The sequence below is a fragment of the Cavia porcellus genome, unplaced genomic scaffold (assembly GCF_034190915.1).
Source record: "Cavia porcellus strain 051 isolate PalLab524CR breed Dunkin Hartley unplaced genomic scaffold, mCavPor4.1 scaffold_9, whole genome shotgun sequence".
NCBI classification, from domain to species: domain Eukaryota; kingdom Metazoa; phylum Chordata; class Mammalia; order Rodentia; family Caviidae; genus Cavia; species Cavia porcellus.
The window spans coordinates 60,474,005-60,495,155 of NW_026947492.1; the positions used below are offsets into that span (position 1 = coordinate 60,474,005).

At 42.3% G+C, this 21,151-nt stretch overlaps 2 protein-coding genes across 7 annotated transcripts in view; one reads left to right on the forward strand and one right to left on the reverse strand.

Annotated features, from left to right (window-relative positions):
- Xrra1 (X-ray radiation resistance associated 1) overlaps nt 1–10,541 on the forward strand; it is a 67,185-nt gene extending 56,644 nt beyond the window's left edge. For 4 of the 5 annotated variants that reach the window (XM_063256495.1, XM_003463398.5, XM_063256497.1 and 1 more), the window contains 5 exons: nt 3,454–3,801; nt 5,933–6,134; nt 6,874–6,989; nt 7,163–7,268; nt 7,577–10,541. In XM_063256495.1, the coding sequence (XP_063112565.1) occupies nt 3,454–3,801; nt 5,933–6,134; nt 6,874–6,989; nt 7,163–7,268; nt 7,577–7,830 (1,026 nt within the window). In that variant the 3' untranslated portion in view covers nt 7,831–10,541. The remainder of the gene's footprint in view (nt 1–3,453; nt 3,802–5,932; nt 6,135–6,873; nt 6,990–7,162; nt 7,269–7,576) is intronic. The other variant, XM_063256498.1, reaches the window with a different exon arrangement.
- Rnf169 (ring finger protein 169) overlaps nt 10,424–21,151 on the reverse strand; it is a 67,383-nt gene continuing 56,655 nt past the window's right edge. For both annotated transcript variants that reach the window (XM_063256499.1, XM_003463407.4), the window contains 2 exons: nt 17,852–17,951; nt 10,424–17,250 (listed from right to left, as the gene is read on the reverse strand). In XM_063256499.1, the coding sequence (XP_063112569.1) occupies nt 16,078–17,250; nt 17,852–17,951 (1,273 nt within the window). In that variant the 3' untranslated portion in view covers nt 10,424–16,077. The remainder of the gene's footprint in view (nt 17,251–17,851; nt 17,952–21,151) is intronic.

The window sequence follows — 21,151 nt, forward strand, 5'->3', positions numbered from 1 at the left end:
CATTCGGGGACCAGGCATACTAGCTGCAACAGGACGCTGCAGTGACTTCAGTCACATATTCCCCTCTCAAGCGGGGTTCATGGGAAGCGCTTGACCTGGGTGATGCCACGGACTAAGACCCAGTAGGCTGCCAGGTCCCTGTGCCTGGCAGTGCACCCTAATGCAGTGAAGCCATCAGCAGGTTGACTGACCTGGAGGGGTGGGCCCAGCATAGGCTGCCCAGGTCTATATCTCCCTAGTACACTGCAGTGGGCAGGAACACTTAGCCAGCATGATTCAAACAAACTGTAACCAACAAAGAAAGAAACTGAGCCTCCTATATATGCTTGTATGGAAGGAACAAAAAGTATAGGAAGACGGAGCAGCAAGAAAGGGTCCTCAGTCCCCAGTCCTGAGAACACTGATCCAGGAAAGGTAAATGCAAAGGAGAATGAGGACAGAAAACATGCAATATCAGACACGGCACCAATAGACATAAAGTGATATCTCTGGGACCTCATAGACGAGTTCAAAAGTGAAGTATTTAACCAAGTAAAGCACGATATAAGTAGAATAGTTAAAGAAATGCTAAGCACATCCCAAGAAAAAACAGATGGTGGAATGGAAGAACAGAAAAAGAGGGGAGAATTGTTTGATGGAGAAAACGTAAAATACATGAAGCAGGTTCAAAGAGATTACCAGGACACAAAAAACGATTGAAAGCTGGCAAAACAGCTTGAAAAAAGCTAAGGACAGAATATCTGTACTGGAGGACAGATTTATAATGTGGGAGCATGAAAGGAAAAACTTCTTAAAAATAACAAGGAAACAAGCAGTAACAATACAAGGGCTAGAAGTTGATAAGAGGATCTATAACTTAAGAATGTAAAGGAAGAAGCAGGGATACAAATGAACTGCAAAGGCTATTCACAGAAATAATCAAGGAGAACTTCTCTAATATGGGAAAAGGTAAAGATACTCAGATCTCTGAGGCATACAGGACCCCAGCCACTTACAACCCAAACAGAACTACACCCAGGCATATAATAATCAAAATTCCAGAAATCCAATATAAGAACAGAACATTAAAAGCTGTCAGAGACAAGAAACAGATCACTTACGAGGGAACACCCATCAGAATTACAGCAGACTTCTCAGCACAAACCATCAAATCATGAAGAGCATGGGGCAAAATAATTCAAGCTTTGAAAGACAATAACCTCCAGCCAAGATTGGTATATCCTGCACAATTGTCCCTAGAAATTAATGGAGAAACAAGGTGCTTCCAGGATAAAGAGGAACTAGAGGGATTTGCAATCACCAATTCAACTCTACAGAGAATACGGCAGGATATTCTTAAAAAAGAAAAATACCAAGATTCCAGAAATAGTGGCAGAGAGGCCACAATGAATGGAGCAGAAAGCCAAATGAAGAAGACAAACTGACAACTAATGACAGAAAAAGAGCTCAACAGAAATGAAGCAGAGAAGGTTGGATGGTATGAACAGCTATTTTGGAGAAAACAAGATATCATAATAGCTTGTGCTGATTCAATATCATCTTGTTTTGAAGTCCCATCAAGCTTTTGTTCTTCTGTCTCCATCGGTCTTAACATGTTGTATACTATTGGATTTTATTATGTGTGATAATATAAACAAAAACTTTCATAGACATGGAGATAATACAGAAACCATTGTTCATTTTCTGTTAGTTGGTTCTAAATACCCTGTAATACTGTCATTCTCTTGAATGGTTTTACATTGTCTTGATACGTTTGATGCTACAGAATACAAAGTTATACTCAAAGATTTCAAGGAAAGGGGCTGGGGATTTAGCTCAGCGGCATAAGTGCCTGCCGTGCAAGCAGGCAGTCATGAGTTCGATCCCCGGTACCAATAAAAAGGAAAAAGACAAAAAAAAAAAAAAAAAAAAGATTTCAAGGAAAGAGACACTATGGTAACTACTTTTTTGTCGGGATATCTTGTGGTGCAACACTATTCTGCTTAAATGGTTATGTTCTGACCTGTGCTGTTTTGTTGTTTTGTCCTCTTTTATCTCAATCTCCTTTTTTATTTTTTTTTTTATTTTTTATCTTTTTAATTAAGGGAATAAATAAATAAATAATAGCAGGATATATTATAGTAACCCACTTTGATTTCCTGTTAACTTGATTTGAAACCCTGTATTGCTCTCACCATCTTGTTTTGACTGATTTTACTCTATTGTGTTTTGCTTGATAGTACCAAGTTTGAGAGTATAGGCAACAACTGTGAAGACAATAAGATTCACTAGGATGCCCATTCTGGTTTGACTGTTATCTTCTTTTCAAGTCCTGTAATGTCTCCAATGTTTTGATTTTATTGGTTTTGTTCTTTACTGTTCAATTTTATTATAACTGATGATATAGGCAATTCTTTTTAAGATAGCAAGAGGCATTATGGTAACCATTGTTGATCACCTTGTATTCTGTTTTTACATTATGTACTATGTCCTTCCTTTTGATTTGACTGACTCTGTTTTGTTATGTCACGTTTGGTTTTATTCTCTTAAAAAAAATTAATAAGAACTGTGGGAGTAATAAAACCCCAAAAGGGTAATTGTCATTGTAAAAAAGAGAGGAAAAGAAAGTGCTCTAAAGGATATAACTGCATGTATATTTAAGCATATAAGATAGATAACCATATTACTGGGTTTTTGTTGGATCATTGAACAGAACTGTTGGCAGTCTCACTGAATGTCCACTTTATATGCTTTAATTTTGTAACTTAAATAACTATTTCTAAGATGACAGTATGTAATCTATTAACTAGTGATTTCTTACTGTTTATTTTTTTGAAATTCTGTATTACTTGTACCTTTTTTTTTCTTTTTCTCCTTAAATAAAATTTAAAAAAAAAAAAGAAGGAGCTAGGGCAGGCAAGGGTGGGAGAGAAAGTGCCCCTCCCACAGCTTAAGAGATTTGCTCTTTAGATCTTTATGTAAGCTCCACAGACTAACATTCTAAAAGCTGCCATCTTCCAGAAAATTTAGAAGTATCCCTACATCGTCCCCTCTTGGGAGTTCCTGAGCAAAGTCAGGGCTGCTGTGGTAAACCTTGATCTGAAGAGTGAGGCCACTGAGGGCAGAGTTATGAATCCTAGAGCCCAGCAATAGAGACAGAGAATCTAAGCTTTGCCATTGAGTCACTCTCTGACCTTGGAGAAGTCATTTTACTTCTCTGAGCCTCAGCTCCTTTACCTACAAATGGAGATATTTATTCCCTGGATAATTTTGAGATATAAATAAGTAAAAGAATTATGATATGCACAGGGCACATGATAGATGCCCAGTGATTGTGATTTGCCACCCTACCTCCCCCGAGTCCTTACCCAGTGCTCTGCCCACTCTACACATAGTGGCCTGAGGCTGGTGAAGCCCAAGGGAAGGGACTCCTGACTAAGGAATAGATCCAACCTAGCCTTTCTCCCATGACAGGTGAAAACACAAGTCCCCAAGGTGCCGAAGCGGCCTCTGTTGCTCCATCACCCACCTGTGGCCACAATCCGGTCTGCTCCCTTGGATCTGTTAGAACCAGAGACAGAGCTGGCTGAAGAGCTGCCCCCTGCCAGAAGCACTTCTCTGGAGATGCATTCAAATATCGAGGGCCCTGAAGGCCTTAACCTGTCCCAGAGGAGCTTTGTGCCGCTGCCTCCTATCAGCTCTGACTCCACCGTGCATAGTGAAGAGATCACATCCCACCCCGACAACACAGCTGGCCACCTCAGCCCAGAGCACCGATCAGATGAGGACACCAAGAGCATACAGTCTGTCTTCCTGACCCAGGTGCCTGCTGTTGAACAGCTGCCCTGCCCACTGTTTGCAGGGTCCATGGGTTCCTGCCAAGCCCTTAGCTAGGGGGAATGCTGTGGGTAGCTAGGACCATACACAGAGCAGGCTACAAATGGAAGGCAGCAACCTTGGTAACGCTTGCAAGACCCTTTGGGAGAGCCACTGATCTGAGGCTACTGATGGGGACATATGGAGATGAGTCATGGTGCTGAGGCACAGAAGCATCTGGGGTCTGATTGGAGCGTGATGTTCATCTGTTTTTCAGAGGGGTTTGTTGCTGCCTCTGCCTCCTGATAACATCACCCTACCTTTTTTTTTTTTTTGGTCTTTTTGAGGCAGAGTCTCACTGTGCAATTCAGTCTGACCTTGAGCTCACTTTGTAGCCCAGGCTGGTCTTGAACTAATAACAATCCTCCTGCCTCAATCTCCCGAGTGCTGGGATTACAGGTGTGTGTCACTATACCTGGCTCCATCACCCCACTTCTGATGCTGCTTCTGGATCCTGAGAATTCAGATGACCCCAACCCTCCCCTGAGGTGCTCAAAGTCCAGTGGGAAGGATGGACAGGAACAAGCATACATTCGGGGGCTGGGCCTGGAGGAAGGAGGGATGCCTCTGCCCCAGCCCCAGAGGGCTCCTGGGAGACAGTCATGCAAGCTGAGCTTTTCAGGCTGAATAGAAATTATCAAGGGGAAGATATAGGCAAAAGGGACCACATGAAATAAGGTGCAAAGGAAGGGAAATAAAACGGAAGGTGCAGGAACTGGGAATGTTAAGTATCACTGCAACAGAAGGGTGTTGTGCAGAGAAAGGGACGTACATTCCTAATCTGAAAACCTGAAATCCCAATCTGAACCATTTGGAGTGCCAACATAACCACAAGTGGGAAATTCCAGCCCATGAAACCTTGTTTCATGCATAGTGTCATTTAAAATATTCTATAAAATTATCTGAAGACTCTGTATATAATGTATATAAAATATAAATGAATTTTGTGTTCAATCTTAGGTCTCATCCTCAACATACCTCATTATGTATATGCAGATATTCCAAGATCTGAAGTCTGGATGCATTTCAGATAAGGGATCCTCAACTTGTAGAAAGCTGGAAGAGTTGGCAGGGTCTCCTTAAACTTTATTGCTATATAATTCATCTATTTCAAATCTTGCCTCTCCAATCTGGTCATAGCCAGATCTTTTAAATATATACATCCATCTATCCATTCATATCTAATTCTCTATTCATCCTCTTTAATCCATGTAGGATATATAAATTCATACACTATGTCTGTCTCTCTCTGTCTGTCTCTCTCTCTCTCTCTCTGTCTGTCTGTCTGTCTGTCTCTCTCTCTCCGTCTCTGTCTCTCTGTCTCTCTCTCTCTCTCTCTGGATTGAACTCCAGCCCTTTGCACTGAGCTATATCCAAAACCTTTTTTGAGACAAGGTTTTACCAAATTGTTGATTGCTCAGGCTGGGCTCAAACTGCTGATCCTCCTGCTGTACCCTCCCAGACTGCTAGGATTATAGTCATTCACCACCATGTCTAGGCAGTTCATGTTTCTTATAAAACCATTTGGGTAGGCTAAAATCCTCCATAACTTGCCATCTGAATGAGGATAAACAAAATATAAAACATACACTGTCAGCTTGGCTTTCCAGGTGCTTACGGACCTGTGCCTTGCACATCATGCTTGTCTGTCACTTCACATTGCTCCCTGGCCGTGCCAGTCTTAGTCTCCCAAACACACCTTGCCAGCCCCTTTGTGCATGCTGCTCCTTGCCCACTACAGCCATCCTTTCTCATCTCTTACAGTCTGCCACTCTTCCCACCCACCATTTGGGGACAGTTCTCATAACTTTTCAAGATTGAGCTCACACCAAGGAATCACTCCTATTGGGCAGCTTGCTGGCTGAGTTGGGGTTTCCTCCAGAATCACCCGAAACCATGGTGCTTCCTTCTGTTAACAGCATTCACCCAAGTGTTTGCTCCTTACCTGTCTTTTTGTCTTCCCCCTCAGTCCTAGTTTTAGTCCTGACCTAAACAGGTGCCCCAGCATGGAGACAGCCCAGAGCCATTGGTCAGATGGGCACAGGAATGAGTGGATGTGTTCTTTTTCCTGACCCAGGTGAGTGAGCTGCCTTCCTCCATCACCCCTGTGGGTGATTTAGACGAGCAGGAGGACAGCCAAAGGAAACCACCGGTGATGACACCTTCCAAGGTGAAGAAGACTCAGAGGAAGTTGCCATCTTCCTCCTTCCCCAGAAAGTACCATGGATATGAGGAGCTGCTGACAACCAAACCTGATCCAACCTTTGTTGAGCCGAAAGGTACATGAGGACCAGGGGCCATCTCTGCAGCCCCAAGCAGTTCACAGCCAAGCCTGCTGTTGCTGAACCTGCTTTTTCCAGCTGGTGTGTGACTTTCTGTCCAAATGTCAGAGGGCCTCTTAGTATCTTCTGTTTAAATTCATTCGTCCTGAGATCCCTGTCTTTCCCTCGGCTTTTACCAGCTTGTTCAGAGATAAAACAGCTTTTCCTCAGGAAAAGTCTGTTGAACAAACCTCAGACTGAGCAGATTCCAGAGCTCTTCCCTGCCCAGTTAAGCAGTTAAGCCACAAACTGAACATTCCAAATCTCATTTGGGTTGAGACAAGGGAGGAGGCTCCCTCTCTGAGCTCCTTATTTCAGCCTAATGTGTTATGAGCATCTGTCTACACTTCCAAAGCAACTAACTGGCCATCAGCTAGGAGCAGTCCCTGCCCTGTAAACCCCTGAGGTTAATAGGGTCCCTTTAGGGCAGTGCTCACCAGTGCTGTTGCCATTGGATCTGTGCTCTTAGAGAATATATTCACATGATGAATGATAGAATTTTGGTAAAAGGTGAAAGATTTATATAATCTGAAGAGAAACCAGGGTATATTGTGAAATTCTGGGCACTGGAACAAGATAAGGGCGATCTGAGAGCTGTATTTTCTTCTTGAAGACTGTCAAATCCTTTTACCCTGGGCTGCTGTGAGGCCGCAGAATTTAGGGGAGGGGTTTTCATCTTACCTTCTTCCTGCTCCAGGCATCCAGAAGAATGCACAAGCCCTGCAGCGGATGCTCAAGCACCCACTCATCTACCGCTCCTCCAAGCCCAAGCTGGACTCTGTTCAGAAATACTATGTCCCCAAGGAGAAACAGGTGAGTATCTGGCCCTGAGGACCCCCACAGGCAGAGATGTGACTCTTACCTTGGAATCCTCTGAGGTCCATGATTCTCAGTGCTCCCAAGTGCCCCCTGCCTGTTGGCCCCATCTGCAGTGGGCAGGAAAGGCCCTACTGGGCATACTATCCTCCTTCCTTACCTTTTGCTAGGCTCCGAGGATCCCTGCTCCACCCCCACGGAAAACTCGAGCCCAGCTGCTGGATGATATCCTCATTCGCTTGCAGGACTCCCAGAACATTACAGAGGCTCCACTAGGTATGGTTCTGCCTCCAGCAAGAGACCTGGTCAAGCAAGTTCACTCATCTGGTGTGAAGCAGAGAAAGGGCTCCCTGGAACAGGAGGGGCCCTGAGGCATCCAGTGTTGGTGCAGATGGAGAAAGAATCTTGAAGGAGGGAGTTGCCTAAAGTCATGCAGCTTGATGGGAACCTGCACCACAGCTGGAGATAGAGTCTGGAGGGGATTCTACTGACTGCCCGCTGCCCCAAGCTAGAAAGGCCATTTCCAGCCCCTTTCGCCTCCTCCTACTCTACCCTACTTTCCACTTCTTCTTCTCCGCCTGTAGGTGCTGTACTGCGCCGGCAGGCCCAGCCACGACTCATGAACCATAAGCAGTACCTGGAGGCCAAGCGGCTGCTCAAGGAGTTCCAGGCGCGCTACCGGCGGCTGGTGCGCGGCTCTCTGCGGACTGTGTTCGGGGCTGCCCCTGCGCCCCCAGCCCTTCCGGCACCTAGCGAGGACCAACCCAAGTTTGGCCGCTTCCTCGAGTTCATGGACGAGTTCTGCCAGGAGCCCACATCCAGTGACTCAAAAGCCTAGGGCTGCACGTGGGTAGTGTGCGCTGCCTGGCCAGCGTCCCTGTCCTCCCTGAGGCCTCTGCATCCCTAAACTTGACTTTGGTCGGGTGAGGCCTGGCATGGGCTTCCGAGCTTGCCTTGACCTCATTTGCTGGTCACAGAGCAGGCAGCTTGTTAGGACCTCACCGCCAGACCAGCAGCAATAAAGAGCAGGTACGTAGAGCCGCTGAGCAGGCGCCAGGCATTCTTCCTTGAAAGCCGGGCCAGGAACACAGCGACCGTTATACTGGGGAGACGTCTTTGCTGGTGCATTGACCCAAAGGATCCTGGGGACACTCACCTGAGTCATGCATACAACAGCTGTTAGGTCAGAAAATGGGGTGATGGGAACAGAGTGGCAGCACAGAATCTAAGGTGCACAAGCTATTCATTTTGCCCACAAGCAGTACAATGCAGGGGGCAAAGCCTCTGAAATGTTCCTTTTCTGTTGAGCAGCTTTTTCCATGGTAATGAGGAAACAAAGATTGTTTCCTTCTCAGACAGCCATGGTCACAAAAGTGGGACAAGTAGGAAGAGTTTGTGTGGAGTTTCCCCAGGTCCTATAATACAGGACACAAGCTGAAGAAGCAAACACAATGTGCTGTGGCTCCAAAACACACGTTGGGGCTGAGTGAAGTCACAGGGGCTTCCAGTAAGTAGTTCTGCCAAGCTAGACTGTGGCATGGCCCCTTTCTTGATGGGGCTTAGAGAAGACCTGGGGCTGGATTCTAGGATGCTGGATTCCAGGGATGATGATGGATGTGACCTAGTCATATAGGCAACCCTTACTCCTCTCCTGAGGATGCCTACAATTCAGACTTTGGTAGCCAGCCTATAATTTCCAAGGTCTAGGAAACAGTGGAATAAGAATTAAGGATCCTTAGCAAAGCAGATTCCTGCAACATAAACTGCAACTAAATATTTACATGTTATTGTATTCAACTTCAGTCTTAAGTGGCCAATTGTTTATACTCAGCTGCGGATGCTCAAGCACACACACACCTCATCATCATCACAGTGTCCACACAGGTCACACCAAGTGACACAAGGTGTGTCTTGCTCATTGGCACAGGTGCCTAACAGATTCAGGTAATATATAGTGACCCACAATAGCAGTCATATGCAGAGGAATGTTGCGGACCAGCCTGAGTTGTCTGAGGCCCTAAGCCACTCTTCCACACAGTCACGTTCACCAGGTCCAGTTCTGAGAGCTTTCAGCTATAAATGGTACCAAACCATTGGCTCTGTGGGCTCCTGAGCATGTTCATCTCACTTTCAAGAAAGGTGGAACCCTAGAAGTTGAGATGCTACTGTGTGTGCACATCTAGTGACCGGGAGCTTGTTTCCTCCACAGGCTGTCCTTTCCCTTGTTGGGAAAGCTGTTAGACAGTTCAAGCCATTGAGCGGTACTGCCTGTGTGCTTCAGTGTTCCCAGTTCTGCTTTTTCAGCCAGAAGTATAGCTGCTCTCTGCCCACCCAAGCCAACCCTTCAACACAAGAGTATTAAGGGGGGGACACAGGTCAAACACTACTTTCTTAGTTGAGGATAAATACACTGGTTGCTTCTCCTAGACCTTCTGAGATTCTGTTACTCATTCTGAATTTCTTATCTGATTAGCTTTCCTATCATGGAGGCTATAGAGTAGTAGATTTTTGGCTCCTTTTTCTTCACACACAACCAAATGTTATCAGTAAAGAATTCCCAGGAAGGAAGCCAGTATTCAGTGACTGTTCCTTCTCTAGGAAGACCTGACGACAAAGCAGCTGTTTCTCATTTTTCTCATTCATACTTTCAGCTGCACCTCAGGTATCCTTGACTCTCTCCAAACTGAACTGTTTTTCTAGTCATGTATGCATGATACCAGTGAGCACCCCAGGAGTCACATGTGGCATAGATGCAGATTATTCCTTATATCCCTGCTGCCTTGGGTGCCTTCCACCCCAAGTGGGTAGGTGCAGAAGGAAGATAGTGTGGTCTCTATCCTTGCCAGTCCTAGCCCAAGCAGCAGGCCAGGGAGTAGGGCTCTCTGTCCCAGAAAGCAGTTGGAACACACTGTCAACCAAAGCTGCTTTGTGGTGCCATCACTCTAAGATTGGCCTAGGCCAAGATGGCAGAAAAAGCTATTAGATTCCCCAAGTGTAGGTGGAAGAGGATGCATGTATTTCTGTTGGATGAGAAACTGATGCTGAGTATTCTGAATTCCTAAAGAATGGTTCCAAAAAGCATATGTTAAAAAATCAGATTTCTAAATACAGCCCTAATTGCAAGGACAGTGTCGTCTTATACATTAGTTACTCAAACTCCTTCTTGGTGCCCTCAGTATGAGTAGGAATGGCTGAATGTGAGAATGACAGTGAACTGTAAAGTGGAGATAACTTAAACAATGTTGTAGTAGTGTACATTCTGTACACTACTACATCCAATTTCCTGATCTCTTCCACCATTCTGAAGGCCAGAGCAGGACATTCCAAAGTATTCCCCAGTACAAGGACAGCATCAAAAGTCAAATACACAGTCTAAGTTTATCCTGTGTTTATCTGAGATTGCTCTCAAGACAAGAATTTGATTAGAAACATTTACTTTCATGAATTTACTTTACTGTATTTTCAACTTGGGCCTTGCCTGAAGCAGGCAAATACACATTGAAGAATGCACTTTGGTACTGTAAATAAACAACACATTGTCCCACTTGATTCCATAGCATTTCATTGTGGTAGAAGCATCCCTGATAGGGCATGGTCTTTTCCAAGTCTTTGTCAAAATGATCTTTATGGTGCGTTGAAGAGGTGGCAGTCTCCAAGGATCCAGGCCTCTTCTCCAATTTTAATGTACATAGCAGGTTGTGTGTAAGTTGTAACCACCAGACCACCAGGGAGCTGCAGCAGGTTAAATAAAACCAACAGACAACCCATTTTCTATTTCTAGGCGGAAGGGGAAAAGGCCTTTTGGACAACAATATTATACAAAGAATTGAGTAAACAGCACATAAAAAGAAAAAATCTATTAGTTGGCATTCAAAATAATCATTTTTCCCCTTGCATAGTACCTATTCTCTTGCTGGGACTTTAAGTGTTCTGCTGGGAGGCTCAGGGTTAGTGCTAACATGTCTGATATAAACTTGGTTGAGAGTGAAAGCCCAGCTCCACTGGTGCACGGAGGGTAGGCAGTGCCAACCAGGGAGAAGCTGAGTGCTGCCACCTTAATCCGGAACCAGGGCCAAAAGCTACTCTTGAGCTCTTAAGGGCATTATTGTCTATGCCTTTTATTAAATGAAATGAAAGGAAGGGAGTCTGCTCAGAGTTTGACCTTGCCTCTCACATAATTAAAAACTGCCACCTTCTTGGCAAGGTATTAAGGAAGCATGTACTCAGAAGGAAGAGAGTACTTTTATTAGAAAAAATATTAATACGTAGAACAATCTGCACACTGTTTTGGCACTTTTTCCTTCATCTCATTTGATTAATGTCTAAAGTGGTAAGCTCTGTATATCTCTTAAGTATCTACAGAACTAATCTTCAGAAAGCTATAGTGGATAACAATCATGTAAAGAGGCATTTCTAAGCGCCACCTTAAATCTGCTCAGCAGTATGGGTCCCTAGAATGTGCTCCCCACCTCCCCATAGACCTTTCTCATGAGTTCCAAAAATTCATAATCAGCCATGTTCAACCTAATGACCAAGCCAAAAGACCACTCTATGAGTTGATGAGGGAAAGGCTAAGATTTAAGACCCAAAGGAGTTTTCAATTTTGAGAAAAAAAAAAAAAAAAAGAAAAGAAAATCAAAACCTAGCTAGCTTTTAACTATTGGTAATTAAAATGGCAATCATTGCAACTAAAGTATGTCACTTTTCAAGATTATACATTTCTATTACACTGTGGGGCTTTTCTCTACCTGAGTGTGTATTCAGGGTATATGGGTACATTTTAACTGAAGTGTGAGCTATTTTTAAAAGTTCCTACATTTGGGTGTTCCCTTCACTTACAAATCATATTGTGGACATAACTTTAAGGAATATTTATTCAGGCCCTAAAACACTACACATAGAATTGTACACAGGGCACTGGATCCTCATTTGTTAAAAAAAAGGGGGAGTATGGGGGGGACATGGAGTGGAGGAAGTCTGATATTTTCCATACCTATTCTAGCTAGAATATACTAAGATTATAATATAGCCTTTATTTTTTTCTTCCTCCTACCTCCACTTCAATAAACAGCCAGCAGTAAAAAAGGAAAGAAATCTCAAGTTGCTGCCAGCTCTTAGAGGTCAGAATGGGGAAGAGATTAGATGGTTATTAAAATGGGGGGGGGGGGTTGACCATGTCAGAAATCTACACCTGCCTTGTTTCTTGGTGCTTAAACTAAAAGCTGCCCCTGAAAAAAGGTTATATTGTTCTATAATCACTAGAGGAGAAGAAGATTCATTCCCCCCTGGTAAAAATTACTTAGCATATGGAAAGCAATATTGTGACCATTTCATAAATACTGATAGGTCTCTATAAAAGGCAGTGCTAGGTATAGAACATCCTAGACAAGACCATCGAAGAGCACTGTTATAAAAGAAATGACCTTTCTTAAGACCATTAACACACACTCCAGCTACACACACATTCAAATATATTCTATTGGACACTGAGTTCCTGAAGACCAGGGACCATCTTTCCATCTCTGTATCTCCACAACCCAGTACTGGGCTGGCACAAGTTTAAGAGCTTTAGAAGTAATCTGTCAAAGGAAATGAAAGGATAAAAAAGCACAGCCTCTAGTCATCAGCTGCACCAGACAACAATAGCAGCCTATTTTAGTTGGGTTTACCAGTTTGTAACCAGACAGCAATTATTTGTTTTAATCTCTTAGGGGCATTTTATATGAAAAATGAACAACAACTAGACAAGATATTTTTTATGACCAGTACTTCTTCCAGGGGGGAAAAAAATGAAGCCACTTAGAAAAGTTTTCCCTGAAAAGCCTCGGCCAAAAAAGACAATTTTTTTTTTAAAGAGGCAGTTATAGGGGACAGGGTGCACAACCTTTTCCGAATTGATGCCAACCCAATGTGGCCAGATGACTTCTAACAGACAGAATCAATGGGTCGGAACATGTTCCCGAAGTGTCTTTCCTTCTCTGTAGAAAAGAGCTAAGAACCCTTTCCTGAGGGTCCACATTTCTTGGATTTCCATCAGAATGACCCCATCTTTCCGTCTCTCATGACTTTATTTAATATAAGAAAAAAAGAATGCATATACACAAGAGTTAGTAGGATGTGGGAAGTTTGTATAATGCCTTGAACTTCAATGATTTTTAATTTTTTTAAAATGTAAAATACTATCTCTTTTATTCTAGCTTACCACTGCTTCCCATCATTTGTTTTTCCTTCCTTTTCTTTTTTTCTCATCTGCCTCCTGCCCAAAGAATCCCTATCAACAACTCCTGTGACCAGCTTGATAATGGAAACAAGATGGAAATTCTGCAGAGAGAAAAAACATGTTTTAGTTTAAATACGCAGAGCATCTTAAAATACAATACCTCAGTGGGTTTGTTTTTCCCTCTACTCCAAAGCTGAGCAGATATAGACCTAAACACCTCTGTGTATAATTGAAGGACTCCTGCTCAGCAGGAAGTATGGAAAGTAATTGTCTCTGCTACCTTCAACGTCACAGTAGGTATGTGGTAGACAGTAAGCTGGACCTAGTATTTAGAATATTCACTTAACAAGAAATAGCTCTTTACTCTGCATATGAAGTCTAAACTTGTTGCTACTGCTATGTGGGTTCTTTTGAAAGTATTATTAGGGAAATATTTAAAACATCTTTCATCTATTAAAATATTTATCTTTTTACCAAAAGAAAAAATCAGTTCCAGGGCCAGGGATTTAACTCAATGGCATAAGTGCCTGCCTTGCAAGCATGAGGTCATAAGTTTGTTTCCCAGTACAAAAAAAAAAAAAAAATCAGTTCTACCTAAAAATGTTTTTCAAATTATTGGAGCTACAGAAAAAGATGGCAAGAGGTAAAAAATAAGTGTTTCTGCAACTACCAACAAGACTAGCCTTCCAATAATATTTACTAAGATCAAAAAAGAAACACCTGAAATGGCAGTAATGGTTACATTTCTCTATGGGCATTCATCAAGGTCACCCTTCCCTTCCTTTACAGATCAGTGCCAGCTCTTCTATTTTGGGCACTAACTGCCCTCTAGCAGCTCTTGGAAGCCTGAAGTTCGGTAGGTCCTAGAACTGAAGTGGTATGAATATAAAGTACTGAGATTGATGTATACTTTTAAAACACACCTGCACGTTTGTTCATACACACACACGCATGCGCACGCACACACACAGAATATATACATTCATGTGAGTGAGGTTCCCCACCAAAGTAGTCACTGGAAAGACCCACATATCTCAGTGATGAGCACAATGCTTCAGACATCTCTGGAATTTCTCTTTGGGAGCTGTTTGGGAACTATGAGCTGCACAAGAAAATCGCTGTGAGTGTTTTACAGGCACCTCATTTATGACTCCAAACCCTCTTAATAAACCCATCTTCTTTCCCAGAGGCCTCAAATAGCTTCTGACTACTTTCAAACTTAAATTTCTCTCTCCAGTAACTCCAAAAGATTGAAGGTCTGCTCTGAGAAGGTGCTGTACATACTCCCTTGATCAGTGAGCCTGTTCTGATCTTCAGCATCTGCCTTAGTAAAAGGAGGAGGCTGAAACACACAACCATTATGGTTCCTTCCAGTTCTAACATTTTGGAAGTGAGTCTATGTCATTAATGTTTCTACACTTCAAAGACAGTTCCAGAAATGTTTTCACCAAAGGCAGCATCATTGGAAAAACTATGCAATATCCTGCGGGGCTACTCTAGACAGCATACATTGGGATAAATTCTGTAAGGTTTGTTAAAATGCCATAAGTATAGTAAGAGTTCATACATACACAGGGAATGCCAGCCCATCTGATATTCCCTAAAATCCTATCTTAATCCCTATTCTCAATGAGCCCAGATGGGCAGAAGCACCAAGCACCACCAGGGATGCAAAAGACACATGGTGTCAGCCACTAAGAAAAATAAACCCCAAAGGTCCATGGGACTGAATTTACCAGCTGCATCCAGCTAGATACCTCGTTTCCATAGTATGGAGTTTCAGCATTGCTCTTTGCCTGACTTCGGGGCAATTTTTTAGGATTTTAGATCAACACTGCAGATAATTATTATCCATGTGGAAAGTAATAATGAAGCCCCACTATAGTTTGTCTCATAGGCTGGAACCCCTAGGAAAACAGAAGACTGTAAACGGGGGGGGGGGGGGGAGCAGAATTGCACAGTACATGCTTATATATCCATCAGTCTTAAGTACTTTCATGTAGGTTTTACACTATCGGAGTTCAAGCCCAGCCAGCTCTCCTTAGGTACCCCTGTCACGCCTGTGGGTTGCAGTCCATTTGGGTAACCTGTTAATGTAGAAAATCCATGGGATTCGTTGTCAGGAGACCCAGCAGTCCATTTGGGCTATGTCACTTAGTAGAAAGAACCTGAACATCTGCACTGCAGTTTCATCATCTAAAAATGGGGCTAATACCACTTACAAGTTAGATCTCTTAGGGAGACCAAGTTAAACAATGTCTATAAATGTGTCCTGCCAACCATACAGCATTAATCATGTTATTTTTTTAAACAGAATGTAAATTAACTTTCATAGAAGCATATGCTCAACCAATTTAAGCAAGTATTGTTATTTGTGGTAAGGGGGAGAAAAAAGGAGGAACATAATCTATCATTTTGGATCCTCCAAAGTACTAGATTGCCCCACTTCTTTGAAAAAGATGCAATTAATTTTTATCTGCAAGGTTGATTTAAAACACCCTGTTGAAAGAAGTCAGGAGGTCATCAGTTTGAGAAGGTATCCCCTCTTTCCTTTACCATTTAACTCTGATCATTATGCCTCGGAATGACACCACTTCAAATCTCATTCCAAGTGGGTACTGCCAAATATGGCCCAGAAGCATCCAGAGGGAGGTTACTGGGGGATGAGGAGTGCTTCTGGCTGGGTCACAAAGAACAGAGATGTATTTGCCTTGGACTTTTGACTACCAAGGTCCTGGAATCTCTCAAAACCATATTATACAGTACTTTGCATTAAAAGGAACCCAAAATGAGAACACTCAACTCTTTAGATAAATGATCGAGACCAAAGACCTCTTAAAAAAAGTGAACACTGTTCATTAAGTGCTACTTGGCCCCAGCCATGCTGCTGGACCGTAGGAGATACTGATCTACGCTTCCTTTTCGGCGACTCACTGTCCGCCTCTCATTGTCAAACATGCGCTGCAACTGCAGAGCCAACTGTCGATCTTCCTCCTCCTGCTGCAATTTCTGCTCCATCTCTCGCAGTACTGGGTCTGCTGGGGCCAGACCCACCTCACTGCCGGCCTGTCGCAGTTTCTTAAGAGAGCCATTTTGTTCCAGGTGCTTGGTCTTACAACGTCTTTTCTGGCCCCGCCGCAAAGAAGGAAGTGGTTCCTCACCTAGGCTGTCCAGAACACCATTAGCCAGATCAAAGTGATTTAATGTCTTCAGCTGTTTTTTTGTTTTGAGGACCCCACCCAAAACATTACTTTTGGGTACCACTGAATTAACTGCTGATATTTTTATGGCTGTGCTTATACAGGTTTTATCTAACTTAGCATCTGGGGTTAACCCTGGTCCCGCACGCTGCTCTCCCTCCACAGGAGTCCCTCTGATTCCCTCTTTGAGTTCTGAGGAACAGGTTTCCAATGACATCTCAGTGTTCTTTTTACCATTATTTCCCTGTTCTGCCTGTGATTGGCTAACAGACGGGAAATACTCAGTGGGGGTGGGTCCAGTGGATTCAGAAAGCATCTGCCCACTGGATAGTCTTGTATTTAAAGCCAGAAGTGGCTTCTCCTTGCTTGAATGGACAACTTCAGAACTTGGTAAGTCTTCCCCTGTTTCAGGGACCAGGGAGGTGAGAGTAGCTTTGGAAAGGGTCTTTTTGATCTGTCGCTCCTGAAAGATCTGCTCCCACTTTTTGAGGATTCGTGGACTGGCCTCATAAGAGGTCTGCTTCTGCAGGCTTCTGTTTAGGTTGCGAGGTGTTGACTTGATGATAAGGGGACTTAGTACGCGGCCATCAGGGAGTCTCTTGGGAGGAGTACAAGGTGAGCAGACAATGGGCTTGAAATGATTTAGCTCTTCAGAGATGCTGTCATTGCTCTCGGGGCTGATGGAGCGCTCTGGCTTATGCAGGGAAGCCAAAGATGAGAAGGAGCTGAAGGGCAGACGCTTTTCAATGGTCAAATCAGGGGCTGAGAGACAGCGGTTGTTCTGAGTGGACAAAAGGACACCAATGATGGGGTTGGAGGCTGGGGTCATGGTTGTGACCTGAAAGAGATTAAAAAGATTATATATACATATATGTTTTATCTACATAATTCCTTTAGATGGTAGAGGGATTAAGAAGAGAAGGACAAGAAAAAAGAGAAAGGGTAATGTAAGCCTAAGAAATGGGGAAAAAAATCCCTAAATTAAAGCACACCATTAGCAGAAGCTCCCACATACTTAAAACAATAGCATTAAAAATCTGAAGGGAAAACAAGCTCAGCTACACGTGTTAGCTTTTTATAGTGCTGGGGACTGAAACAGGGTCTTTGCACTGAGCCACAACCTCAGCACCCCACCTCTCTTTTGAGACAAGATCTTCTTCAACTGCCCAGCCTGGGTTTCAATTTGTGATCCTCCTATCTCAGAGTCACAGAGTGCTCGGATTAAACAGATCTACCACCATACCTGGCTACAGCTATTAAAAGGGTTTCTCTAATGGTCCTCATACCACCCCGTTGACTACTAATTTAAACTTTCCTTCACATTTTGCGTAGAATCCTCTGATAAAACTAATATGGTACGCCTAAGACCATTCTGCTTCCTCATCTAGAACAGTCATGTGGCCATGTGCAGAGGAAACTGTGAGATGGCTGAGACAAACCTTGGCTTTTTTGGTTGGAGCTGCTCTGAGTTTGCTTTTCACTCTGTCCTGAGCTGTGTCACTGCAGCTCTGACTCCTCTGCACCTTGGGATTTAGCTTTCTAAAAAAGAATAAAAGAGAAATAGTCAAAATTAGCCCATGTACTAGTTTAGAAAAAGATGACAATCTCTTTTGCACATTCTAAGCCACTCACCAAGAAAGACAATTCCCTTGGGCAGCTACAACAGAAAATGAGTTAATTTATTAACAAACACATTCTAAGAACACACGCTACCTAAAAAAAGAAGAGGACAACTGATTTAAGCTTTTGTTTCCAAAAGTAGATACTGTCTAAATGAGCCAAGGCCAATGGCTGTTTTGCCCATTCTAGAGAGATACAAGGATATTTCACCTTTTTTTATTTAATCTCCTTTAAGAACAAAATTTTCTTCATCAGTATATGTGCTGCCAAAACAAGCATTAAAATTTTCTTCAGACCTGAATCTCTTCTCAAGAAACCTAACTCAGCCATAAAACAAATGTTATTTACAAAAATGCCCAGCAGAGTCAAAATAAAATGTAGTTCCTCTTTTAATGTATTACATTGGAGTTTCTGAAGACCCAAATCCCAGCGATTTAAGAGACTTCAAGTACACATTTTTGTCTTACTACATTACAACTGAAATCAAAACTCCATATATCCATATTGCATGTTGAAGTCCACTATATGATAGCATGATAAATCTGTAAAAGATGTATTATCATGTATCCAACTTTCCTCAAATATTTTCTTCTATGGGCTATATAGTTCTAACTATACATTTAGATCACTGATTCACTCTGAATGTGAAGTTGGGGTTTAACTTTGTATCTAACTATCTCATCACCTACGTGAATCTTACTCACATGCAGATAACTGTCACCTGCCCCAGAGACTATAATTCATCTCTTTTTCACCCTTGTTTCCCACCCTCAATTCTTGGCCATTCTGTTCACCAAGTAATTATTACACGTTTAATATATGCCAGGCATTCACTGATTGATACCATCCAGGCACTAGCAATAAAGAAAATAATGAGACAATCTAGGTCAGTGGTGGCGAACCTATGGTATTCTCTCTGTCCACACATGAGCCAAGTTTCCCCAGCAGCTGAGCATTAGATAACAGTTGTTTTTCTACACTAAAACCTCAGTGTTTAGGTTTAATTGCATGTTGGCACGTTGTGATAAACAAGAATTTTGGGGTACACACAGTTTGGGCACTAGGTCTCTGAAAGTTTCTCTATCACTGGTCTAGGTCCTCAAGCAATTGAAGTTTAGTGAGGCAGAGAAATCAATATAGTAAAAGTAAAAGGGCACAACAAAAAAGTATCCTATGAGCCAGAAATGGCATAAAAAGAATATTATGAAAAATCTGAGGTGGAGCGAGAATAAAATTAGAAAGCCTTTGTATAGCACATGCATTTTGATGGATCAGTAAGTATTTGCTACACACAAACACATTCTTTTCTAGATTTTTTTGTCTTTTTTTTTTTGAGATAAGATTTTGCTATGCTGAGATTACGGGCATGCACCACCACGCTCAGCTAGAAATTTCTTTCTAAAAGTCATACAAATTAGGGGCTGGGGATTTAGCTCAGCGGGATAAGCGCCTGCCTTGCAAGCAGGAAGTCGTGAGTTCGATCCCCAGTACCGATAAAAAAGAAAAAAAAAAGTCATACAAATTGTCAGTTGTGTAAGCCACCTGAAATAAACAGTATAGATTAAAATGCTGGTGTACAACAGTATACATTTTGGACTAGGAAAAAGAGATAAAGAGCAAAGAAAGGCAGTATTATTATTTCAAATCTGCAACTATTTGTTTGTTTGTTTAAGACAAGGTCTCACAATGCAGTTCAGGCTGGCCTTGAGCTCTCTTTGTAGCCCAGATTGGTCTCGAATTTACAATGATTCTCGATTTACAATGATTCTTTTGCCTCAGCCTCCTGAGTGCTAGGATTACCACGCTCGTTCGTCTTCAAACCTGTAACTTTTGGGTGAGATTCCAATGAAGAAATAAGTAGGCAATACAACAGAAAGATACTCTGATCAACACGAGAAACTTTTCATAGAGCAGTTCCCTGATGGCTGCTCTGGCAAATACTAAGCTCAGTATTCAACTTAAGGCTCCTCTAAACCGTTAAGTTCCAAAACAGTCTGTAAAGAATTATTTTAATATAATTTTCCCTGACTAAACATGTACTTCTGCTGGGCATGGTGGCACATGCCTGTAATTCCTGCAGTTGAGTGGCTAAAGCAAGAGGATCCCTGTGAGTTCTGTGAGTTTAAGGACAACATGGACTAAACAATGAGTTCAAGGACAGCCTGGACTACATAGTGAGACCCTGTCTCAAAAACAAAAACAAAAACAAAGCCCTGAAACAAAACAAAAGTACTTATTGATACAAACTTTTGATTGCAAGTTTCCACAGTTCCATTAAAGTTGATTTTGAGTGTTTTTGCCAAAACGGATGGCCTTCTCAAATTCTCTACTCTGGCAGTTTTGCTGATCAGGCAAAGTATCTTAAAGATATAAATAAAATACATTTAATACAGATGAGATATAGCACAAAAAGGGGATTTTTTATTATTTTGGCACTGTTCTGAATTCCATGTAGCATTTTTAGGGACATGGAGTGTGAATTCTGACCTAAATGTCAGTAAAATCATAAATGTAAAAATACTGTATAAACCAAACATATTATACAAATAATACTATAGCTCTTGTTACTAAAGCATTTGGGTAGGTGAAGAATACTCAGCAAAAGTGATAAATATTTTTAGGGTAAAAAGAACTCAATACGGTCATCTAAAAAAGAGGGTACCTTCTTTTTCTCATTTGTGCATAACCATTTCTGCACTCCGAAACACAAACACAGTACTTAGCACATATATTCAATAAATTTATTAGAAACAAATAAACATACAAGATGCAGAATGCAGAAATGTTTCTCTCCCTTAAAGAAAAAAGAAAAAATTACATTTACTGGACCCTCTTATCTGTCAGGTACTATGTTAGGTGTTTTGAATAGGTTGTATCTCATTTAACCCACACATATACTCTGAGATAAGTATCAGCATCCCCAATTTGTAGACAGAGAAATGAGAAATGTAATCTTCCCTTTCCTAGATAGCTGAAGCAAATATTTAAACCCATAGCCATCTCTAATTCCAAAACCCAGGTTCTATTACAAAATACTGATCCAACATTCTGTTCTACTCTGCCATATACTTAAGATACCTATGAAAGCTCTATATGAACACATAATGAACCCATAAACA